The sequence below is a fragment of the Barbus barbus genome, assembly GCF_936440315.1.
Source record: "Barbus barbus genome assembly, chromosome: 39".
NCBI lineage: Eukaryota > Metazoa > Chordata > Actinopteri > Cypriniformes > Cyprinidae > Barbus > Barbus barbus.
In genome coordinates this window covers 24,110,624-24,120,701 of record NC_136717.1, presented here as the reverse complement: position 1 = coordinate 24,120,701, position 10,078 = coordinate 24,110,624, and the positions used below count along the sequence as shown (strand labels likewise).

Here is a 10,078-nt window from a genome sequence, read left to right as displayed (position 1 = left end):
ACATGTGGTGAGGTTTGGGGTCAGTTTGCTGGACTCTTGTTTTGTCAGAACCTCACATTCTCCTGCAGTCTGTCGCCAATGAAAACAGCTGTTTACTGGAACAACAGTCTCACTGAATTCCTGAGCCGAACACTCAAGACTGTTTTCATGCAGCACTGGACGCTGATGTTAAATCTCCTGAAAAACAACACATCTCATCTAGATGATTCATGTGAAGCAGAGTGTGTGTGGAGTCATCCTGGCGACAAAACTGTGTGACAAATGTAACAAAACTTTTCATTTGAGGTGCCCTCAAAGGTAAAAATGAAGTATATGTATTGGTATATGTATATGTATATATATAGAAAATGTATTAAAATATATTAAAATATTACTTTTTTATGAAAGTTATTTTTTTATGTTTTAATTAAGCCTATTCATATGTTTATTTTTTATTAGTTGTATTTCTTATGATGTTAGATCAAATCTCATTTATTAATTTTATTTTGTAGGTGAATTATATTTTCCTCTTTTTTTAGCATTTATTTGAGTTATTTTAGTACTTTAAGGCAAACTAAACAAAAATGAGAAATGCAGTCTTGCAAACCAGCTGAAATAAAATATATATCATATATCATAATAAAAGTATTTTTTTATATAATAAACTATATTTTATTTATATATTATTATTTCATCACAGTTAATGCGCTAAATATAAATGGCTGATCTGCACCACATGGTGCATGAATTTGGTGCCTTTGAGAAAAACAGACAGATTGTGTTTGAGTTGAGATTATTTCCAGATGAAACACACACACACATCCCAGCCCCGTCAAAGAGGGAGGAGAAATAGGTAGTATGCTGAAGGAAGAGAGACAACAGGAGGAGACAGATGGGGCCAGACTCTCTCTCTCTCTGTGCCTGTCTGTCTGTCTGTGAGCTTCTGTTTATTTACCGCTGAGCGCCACAGTCACTTGGCCTGACTGAGAAGCAGGGAGAAAAGAGGAGAAACAGCATGACAGCCCTCCGGATTCTGTCTGTGTCTGCGCTGATGTGTCAGATATCCATCACTGCGTCTCTGCACTGGAGGAAAGGTACGTCAGGAGACACTGTTTACATCAGATCACTCACTTACAGAGCATGAGCACTTCAAATCAACACACTTCTGCTGCTTAAAGGCTTGAAATTAGTCTTGTGGACACATATAAACTGATCCAACAAAGTTGGGAAACATCTGAGGTCAAGATAAAAAATAAAACATTTTGTTACCAAAATTCGTATTTCATTGGAACTGAATATGTGGTTTCAGAATATGGAAGCCCATGCAAAATAAAAAAAAAGTAATTTTGACTTTTAACTTTGAAAACAAAAAATTGCAATTACCTTTTTATGTTTTTATGCATGCAGAAAAAATTGTGAGAAACAAAGTCCAAATTTTGAGATAAGTCAGAATTAAGTAAGATGTAAACTCACAATTTTCTCAAAAAGTCCGCATTGTGAGATATAAACTCAGAATTGCAAGAAAAGTCAGAATTGTGAGATAAAAAGTCACAAATGTATTTTTTTATTCTGTAATTCTTTTTTCTTTTTTATATGGACTTCCAAACCAGAGTTATTATCATTAACTAAAACTAAAAGCATTAAAAAAAAGTCATTAAAAAAACTTAATACTGGCTTAAATTACATGAATTTAAAAAAAAAAAAAGATTTTATTTTCGATAGTTCACTGTAAAAAAAAGTTTCAACTTAAAATAATTTATTACCCCATGCACTGACTTAAGATTTGTAGTTTAGTCGACTAAAATATTCCAGTTGTCCCTTAAATTAACATTGAGTTGACTACACTAAACATTTTAAGTCAGCGGGGTAACTAATTATTTTAATTTGAAACAACTTTCTTTTTTTTTTTACTGTGTTGCCACGGAAAATATTTAAAATTTTCGTTTACTTGATGAAGTACTAAAATAACTAAAAAATAAATAACTATAACTAAGACTATACAGATGTTTTCAAAAAACTAATAAAAATGACAAAAACACAACAAAATAACAAAAAACTTAACTAAATCAAAGTCATCTCAATGACAGTAAAATATCAGTGTTTGACCTGCAGCCAGCGCTTGAGTCTCTGACCTCCAGAGGAACAAACACAGCAGGCGTGATGGATGAGTTGGTGTCTGTTGTTTGTGGGATGTGAAGTGCTAATCATGTGAGATTGGTGACCTTGCGCTTATTTGGTGAGATCTGTGGAAGTGAGCGCTCGGCGGGATGCTGGCGTGGCAGTGGCTCAGAGTCTCCGTATATCTGCTCTGACATTTCATTAGAGTCCTCCGCCGTCCAAGGGCAAGAGCCGGGCCTCTGGCATCCGTGTTTGGACTCATAGTCAAGCGTTTTTGGGAGGTTTTGCTGGGATTTTATGAGCCATAACTGCAGCCGCTAACAGAGATGTTCAATTACTCCAGCGCTTGTAGGACGTTCACTTCTGAGTGGAATTTGGCAAAGCATCCACCAAACAGTTTCCACCTCACGAGTCCTTTAATCAAAACAAAGTGCTAATGATACACACTGTGAGTGTGTGAAATCACTGGAATAAACCTTCAAATTAAAGATCTTTAGTCAAAAGATGTTGAGTCAAAATATGTTTTTTTTTTTTAAGTTACAGTCTTATGCACCGGTACACATTTTTTGGAGCAATTCACCCAAAAACAACATTTACTCAATCTATGTTGTTCAAAACCTGCAGGACGTTCGAGTGAATGAGATTTGAGAGGAGCGTTCTTCCAGTAACGTTAATAGAATGTTCGTTATCTGGTCTTTAATAATGCTCTAATGAGACATTGTTAATTGAATCTTTTTTTTTTCTCCCTGAAACACTTTAGTTGGACGTTCGTCTAACGTTTTTTAAAAGTTTACAAATGTTAAGGAAATTCTAAAGTAGCATTTCCGTCATGTTTGAGAATGATAAAATGGAATGTTTGCACAACCAAGAAAAAAAAAACTTTTTTAAAACAGACGTTTTGAATGATCAGAGAATATTCAAAATGGGAACGTTGGCAAAACATTCTTAGAACATACAAACATACATATATATGTGTGTGTGTGTGTGTGTGAGAGACTTAAGACTCCAAATACTATATAACCAAAAAGTTTGGTCAGTAAGATGTTTTTAATGTTTATGAAAAAGTGTCTTCTGCTCACCAAATCTGCATTTATTTGATTAAAAATGCAGTCAAATTGTGAAATAATATTAGAATTTAAAACAACTGTTTTCTAGGTGATTATACTGTGAAATGTCATTTATTTCTGTGATGCGCAGCTGTATTTTCAGCATCATTACTCGAGTCTCCAGTGTCACATCATTCTTCAGAAATCATTCTAATATACTGATTTGCTGCTCAACAAACATTTCTGATTATTACCAAAGTTGAAAACAGATGTGCTGCACAATATTTTTGTGGAAACGATTCACAAAAATAGAAGTCTTAACATTATCAATGTTTTAATGCATCCAGAATGAAAGTGTTCATTTGAAATGTATTTCTGTGAGTATGCGGTTAATCTTTGAGGACACACGCTGACACTTACTGAGGAAACTATGAAGTGTTTTCCTCAGAAAAATGTTTTTGTGAAGTGAATCCACACGCCTGCCTCTCATTTCCATGGAATTGAGGTGATCACGAGGAGAGGGTTGGCGGCGGCGACTTTAGGCTTTGGCTCGGCTGTGTTTATGGGTTTTAAAGTTCAGTTTAGAGCAGGAGGATCAAGTGAAGGTGAGAGTCTCAGGACCCACCGACACACATCTGCAGCTGATCGGTGCAAACAGATGTGGAATGTGTGTGATGTAGGCGACATCCTGAGCGGATCAAACACGTGACCAGCTCCTGCCAACTTCAGCTTGTTTTAGGCTCAAGCCTGTTGTTCCTGCGAGTTTCTCTTCACTCAGACTTGTTATAGCACTTGATAACATTGCTCTTTTGTTGCTTTTGATTGCTTCCATTGTCCTCATTTGTAAATCGCTTTGGATAAAAGCATCTGCTAAATGACTAAATGTAAATGTAATGTCATTAACTAGATAATTTCACTTGCTAGTTGTTTGGATGACTAATCACCCATCTGTACTTACGTGACATCATCCTGCATTATTCACAGTCAGAGATGTGTTTTTCAGCTGCAGGCCTGGGTCATGATAAAATAAGACCAATATCTTCCAGCGACAGGCGTCTCGCTGTCTGTCTGCCGCTGACATGTGTAGAAGAGACACAGATGCACAGCTGCCCAACACATGCGCTAAAACATCAGGAAATAAACAACACTGTCAAAACTATTGTACTAGTAATGTACTTCAAAAAAGACTTCAAATCAGCAAAAACCTGTTCATTATTAACAACAAGGGCAATGGTAATATATACGGTGAAAAATGAACACAGGCCTAGTTGCAGAATAAAATATTGGCTGCGTCCTAAAGCCTAGGCAGCTGACTTGCAGCCTTATCAGGCAGTGACTTTGCAGGCAGCGTTTTTGCACAAAGGCACCTCATGAAACTGATTTTCAGTCTTAAGAATAAAGGTGCTTCACGATGCCATAGAAGAACCTTTCTGTCTAAATGGTTCCATAAAGAACTTTTAACATCTGAAGAACCTTTATGTGTTCTTTGTGGCTAAAGAAGGTTCTTCAGATTATAAAAAGCTAAGAAAGTGATGGTTCTTTGACTGAATGCTTCTTTGTGGAACCAAAAATGGTTCTTTTATGGCATCGCTGTGAGGAACCTTTTAAGCACCTTTATTTTTAAGAGTGTTGGACAGGCTTTTGAGGCAGCGTAAGGTTTAATGATCTACAATGAAATAGAATGAGTTTTGGTTATGACTAAATGAATATTTATTTACAGTAAAACTGATTTCTCGCTAGAAATAATATCAAAAGTGCAAAAAGTTAGTCAGAAATATATATTTGCACACAAACTGACCACCAAACGCAACTTTCAGACGCCAACTTTATTTTTTGGCTCAACCATCATGGAATGGATCACACAGGATTGTGGGATATCAAAGGCAGAGAAGGATACATCTATGCTGCCTTCAAAATTCCATCAGGAATCGGGACGCAGCCATTGTTAAATGCTAATAGGCTACTAGAACTTTGGCAAACGTTCTTCAAGGAACATTAATAGAATGTTTGCTCAAAGTTATTGGGTGTTTAGTAATGTTAGCACAAAAACATTTGTCATGGAATGTTTTTCCTGTTCGTTTTTAAATGTAACGTTTTTAAATGTTACTAGGCTACCTGTTTTAGAATGTTCAGAGAACATTCAAAAGTAACATTCACATAATGTTTGCAAAATTATCAAATGAAATGTTCACTTAATATTCACATAAGCAAGAGAAAACATTTTTAAAACTTTTTAAAAACTGGACATTTCGAACGTTTGAGAACATTTGGAAAAAAAAGCCCAGTTTTTATTGCTTAATAGAAACATTAACAAAACATTAAAACTTATTAAAGAATAAGTCATAATTTAAAGTTCATATTTGAATTTAAAGAATCGCGTTTGATGGTTTTTCATTGCAATAACTACATTTCTTCTTAATTCTTAGGGTTTTATGTGTTATGCTGTTAAATGAATGTTTATTGCATTATTTTAGTGTCGTGTGTTACCAGGATGCTGTTTTGTATAAGACATGTTGTTCTATATATTTGCTTGTGTTGAAGTTTAATTCATCATTTATCTTTCTCTTTATCTCCTTATTTTTAATAAGTTTGTTGAAATATGGTCAGAAGTGTTGCTACCATATTTTTTTACGGTAGAGTTCTGGCGACCACCACAGCTGCTGTTTACTGTAACTTTAAATGCTTTTTTTCATTAAACTGACCCAATCCGACATAAACAACCCTCTCAAACACCTGCTTGTGTCCAAACATTAACAGTTGCTTTAGTCTGAGAATCTGCTGGTTGAGGACGTTATTTTGAGGCGACTGCACTGCGGTAGAGAATCACTGTAGAGGATCTAAACAAGCAACAGGTGTTGACTAGAGAACTTGCTGTGAGAGTTTCAGTGTGTGATCAGTCACATAACACATTACCCATGATCCTCTCTGTCTCTCAGCTCTGTTCCCATCAGCCTTCAGAGTGAAGCGAGGGACGCCAGCACTGCTCAACCCCACATTTCAGAAATCAGCGGAGGACGCCAGCCTTCTGTATGAGGTACAGCTCACGCTGGTGTGCAATATGCTGTGATATGCACCCATAACAAGAGTATTTAATATGTCAACTCTTTCTCCAAGACAGCAGAGAGATTAAATGGAGATTCTAGGGCAACATCAAACAGCATTTGTAACCCATTTACTTTAGTAATGTGACGAGATTTCAGAGTCAAACTGATTATTCAGTATATTTGATGCTTCAGTGAGACTTTTTACATTGGTTCTAGAGATCAGGGTTATTAACTAAAACGAAAACCATTAAAAAAAAATTGTTAATTAAAATAAATGTTAACTGTAATACAATTTCAACTGGTTATAGTGAAGTAAAATAAATAAATAACATATTCTTTACTTTTATTTCAGCTAGTTTCCAAGGCAAAATGTCTTTTTTTAAAATTTAGTTTAACTGATGTACTGAAATAAAAATAGAAAAACAAAAATAACAAAATTGACAGACACACAATAAAATGACTTAATCAACATGAATGTAGAAAATATGAAAATAAAATGTATTACAAATATTAGCAAAAGTTGTAATAGCATCTCAATGATACTAAACCATCACAGATGCCAAAGAGACATTTTTTATTTTAATTTACTTTAACCTGATGTACTTAAATAACTAAAACTAAAATAAAAAAAATCTATATAGACAAAAAATAAAACAAAATCACAAAAATGACAAAAACAGCAAAATTACTAAAATGGAAATTGTAAATATAGAATAGAAACTATAATATTATAAATTATATTTATACAAATATATCCCAGCGACTTAAGACTGGTTTTGTGCTCCAGGGACACATATTGATGAAGTTATTAAACTGAACTGAATCAATATTGAACTGAATACTATTTTCTTTCCAGCTGTAATTGAATTGCAACATTAATAGGCTACTATTATTTTCCCAGGCAACAATAACGTTTTTCTGATGTTACCATTTAGCTTTTTTAAAGACCTCTGAACATTTTTTTGGTCATGTGAATAACCCTAACCAAAAAGTAGTATACTTCAAGTTTACTTTATTGTATAGTTAAGTAAAGTTCAAGTATATTCTTTAGTATACTTTATGTAGTAAGTATACGAATGTCAATGCACTAGTAATATACTTGTAAGTGTACTATTTCAATACTCCTTGGGACTAATTGGATCACTTATAAAAGTATACTTTCAGTATAACAGTAGTAACTTTGAGTTGTACTGCAACTATACTAAAAGTGAGCTTATAAGTATAGTGATAGTTTACTAATTAAATACTAATATTTTTAGTACACTTTGAAGTATAGTCTCAGTAAACTTCTAGTTTAGTAGTTTATACTGCAAGTAAGTTTTTTTAAGTGAACTTTACATCATACTTTAAGCATACTACTATGTCCATATTTTGGTATTAATTTGTATATATTTTGTTATATGAATATCTGAACATACAAAACATCAAAAGAAACATTGCATTCTAGCTTCATGCACTCTTTTTTTAAACACTTGAATGTGGGTAAGTTTCATAAATAAAAAAATAAACAACATTTTGAAAAAAAAAAAAGCTGAAAAAGACTATGAATTGGATTCAGAATGATAATCAAAGCATAGCTGGAGTCGATCAACACCCCAGAGCGTGACAGTCATTATTATTACCTCTTCAATGGTCCACATTTTGTTCCATAACGTTGCACAGTTTTGAAGCTGTTTTATGTCTGATGATCGTGTTAGATTACATGTGGAAGCATCTGTTGTTTAGGTTTCTTCTTCACTTGTGCTTTTTTTTTTTGGAAATTCTGTACAGAAGATGTATACTAGTACATCTTTAGTTTAAAAGAAGTATACTAATAGCACACTTGAATAAACTTCTTTTTTGTAAGGGAAGAGAACATTCCTTAATTTGATCATTTTGCAAACATAATGGGAATGTTACGTTTGAATGTTCTCTGAATGTTCTGAAACAAGTAGAAACAGTTAAAAAATGTTAGACAAATGGCCAACTGAAACGTTTCATGAACAATGCATAAATATAATTTTTGTGGTAGCACAAAATGTTCTCTGAACGTTCCAAAAAATATGTTTTGCTTATTTGAATGTTACATTCCACTTTAGACTTTTGCAAACATTTTGGGAATGTTACGTTTGAATGTTCTCTGAACGTTCCAAAACAAGTAGAAACAGTTAAAAAGACGTTATATGAACATCCAACTAAAACATTTCAGGAAAAAAACAAACAAAAAAAACATTCCAAGAATAGCCTGTTTTGAGAACAGTATTAAAGACCTGATCACTTTGAATGGACGTTCTGTTAAAGTTACCGGAAGAATGTTTGTTCATAAATTTGATCTATAATACTAGAAAGCGCTGTTTAAAGAAAGGAGGTGAATCTCTAGTTATTTACAGTGGTTTTGTTTCACAGGTGTTGTGGTCAGGAGGGCACATGGATGCGGTGGACGGGACGCTCCACATATCTGATCAGGAGCTGGCGTCCATGAGGAAGCTGGAGGTTCTGGAGGTTCTGTGTGCGGACGTGCTTCCCAGAAGCCTCTCTGAGATCCAGCGGCTCAGTGCTCAGCTGGAGCAGCGCCGTGGCTTGCTGCGGATGGACGACTTTGAGCGCATTGTCCTCACAATGGTGTTCACCGCTCAACAACTCCCCCACACCAGCCCTGGCCACCAGAGGGAGCTGTGGGCGAATGCACTCCTACGACTCTATAAAGCCATTAAAGGAGACCTGCGGCCTGCAGATGACTGACTGACAGACACTGAGAGGAGCGTCTCACTTCACATCAGTCCACTGCAGTGCTTCTCAGCCAGGGGCGGGGGTTGCAGGACTGTCCCAGCTAACAGGGAATGTTCTGGCAAGGTTCTCTGAAAGCTATGAACAAACATTAGCACATTATATATTCATTGTTCCTTGACGTTTTTCTGAAACATTTTAGTTGGACGTTCGTCTAACTTTTTAGATTCAGATGTTTCAGAAAGTAATGTTTCCGTAATGTTTGCAAAATGATAAAATGGAATATTCCCTTAATCTTTTCTCTAACATTCACTTAACCAAGAAATTTTTTTTTTTGTTTTGTTTTTTAACATAACCCCCCCCCCCCCCCCCCCCCCCCCCCACACACACACACAAAAAAACTGGATGTTAGGAATGTTGAGAGAACATTGAGATAATGTTTTTATAACTAATCTGGAATGTTAGCAAAATGTTACTTGAACATAATTTAGTTGGCCGGGGTTCTGATCATAGATATTAGAGGAAAAACGATGCTAAATGCAAATAATAAATGCAGCTAAGCATATAATCACATAGAGTCAAATTAGGTGATGTCAGTAATTGCAATGCAATTTATATTTATTTGACATATTATTTGTAAAATTAGAAAAAATAAATGATTATAAATATGTTTTAACTTGAAAAACATATCTGTAAAATAAACAGATTAATTGTGTAGATAGCAACTTTTAATTAGTGCTGTCAAACGATTAATCACATCCAAAATAAAAGTTTTTGTGTACATAATATATGCGTGTATAATGTTTATAATTATTATGTATATACAAATGCAAACACATGTATATATTTAAGAAAAATATGTTATGTTTATATGTTCAATATATTTATATATAATATAAAATATAAGAATATAAATTTATACATGTTAATATTTTCTAAATATTTACTGTATGTGTGTGTATTTATATACCTAATAAATATGCACAGTACACATACATATATTATGTAAACAAAAACTTTTATAAACTAAAGTTGTTAAAAAACAAATAAAAATGCTAAAAATAAAATAAAAACTACAAATTCTCAAAAAAGTATACTTGCAAATTTACTTACAATAAATAAATATAAATATAATTTTTGATCTTGATTACAAAATAAATTAGTAAAATAAACAGATTTATAGTT

General features: G+C 33.9%; 1 protein-coding gene across 1 annotated transcript; it reads left to right on the top strand.

Annotated features, from left to right (window-relative positions):
• The first annotated feature begins 839 nt into the window (after positions 1–839).
• On the top strand, positions 840–9,677 carry LOC306858222 (protein FAM180A-like). The gene is made up of 3 exons (XM_079398650.1): positions 840–1,073; positions 6,080–6,177; positions 8,573–9,677. The coding sequence occupies exons 1-3, from the start codon at positions 995–997 to the stop codon at positions 8,906–8,908; spliced, it is 513 nt and encodes a 170-aa protein (XP_079254776.1). The 5' UTR covers positions 840–994; the 3' UTR covers positions 8,909–9,677.
• The last annotated feature ends 401 nt before the right edge of the window (positions 9,678–10,078 follow it).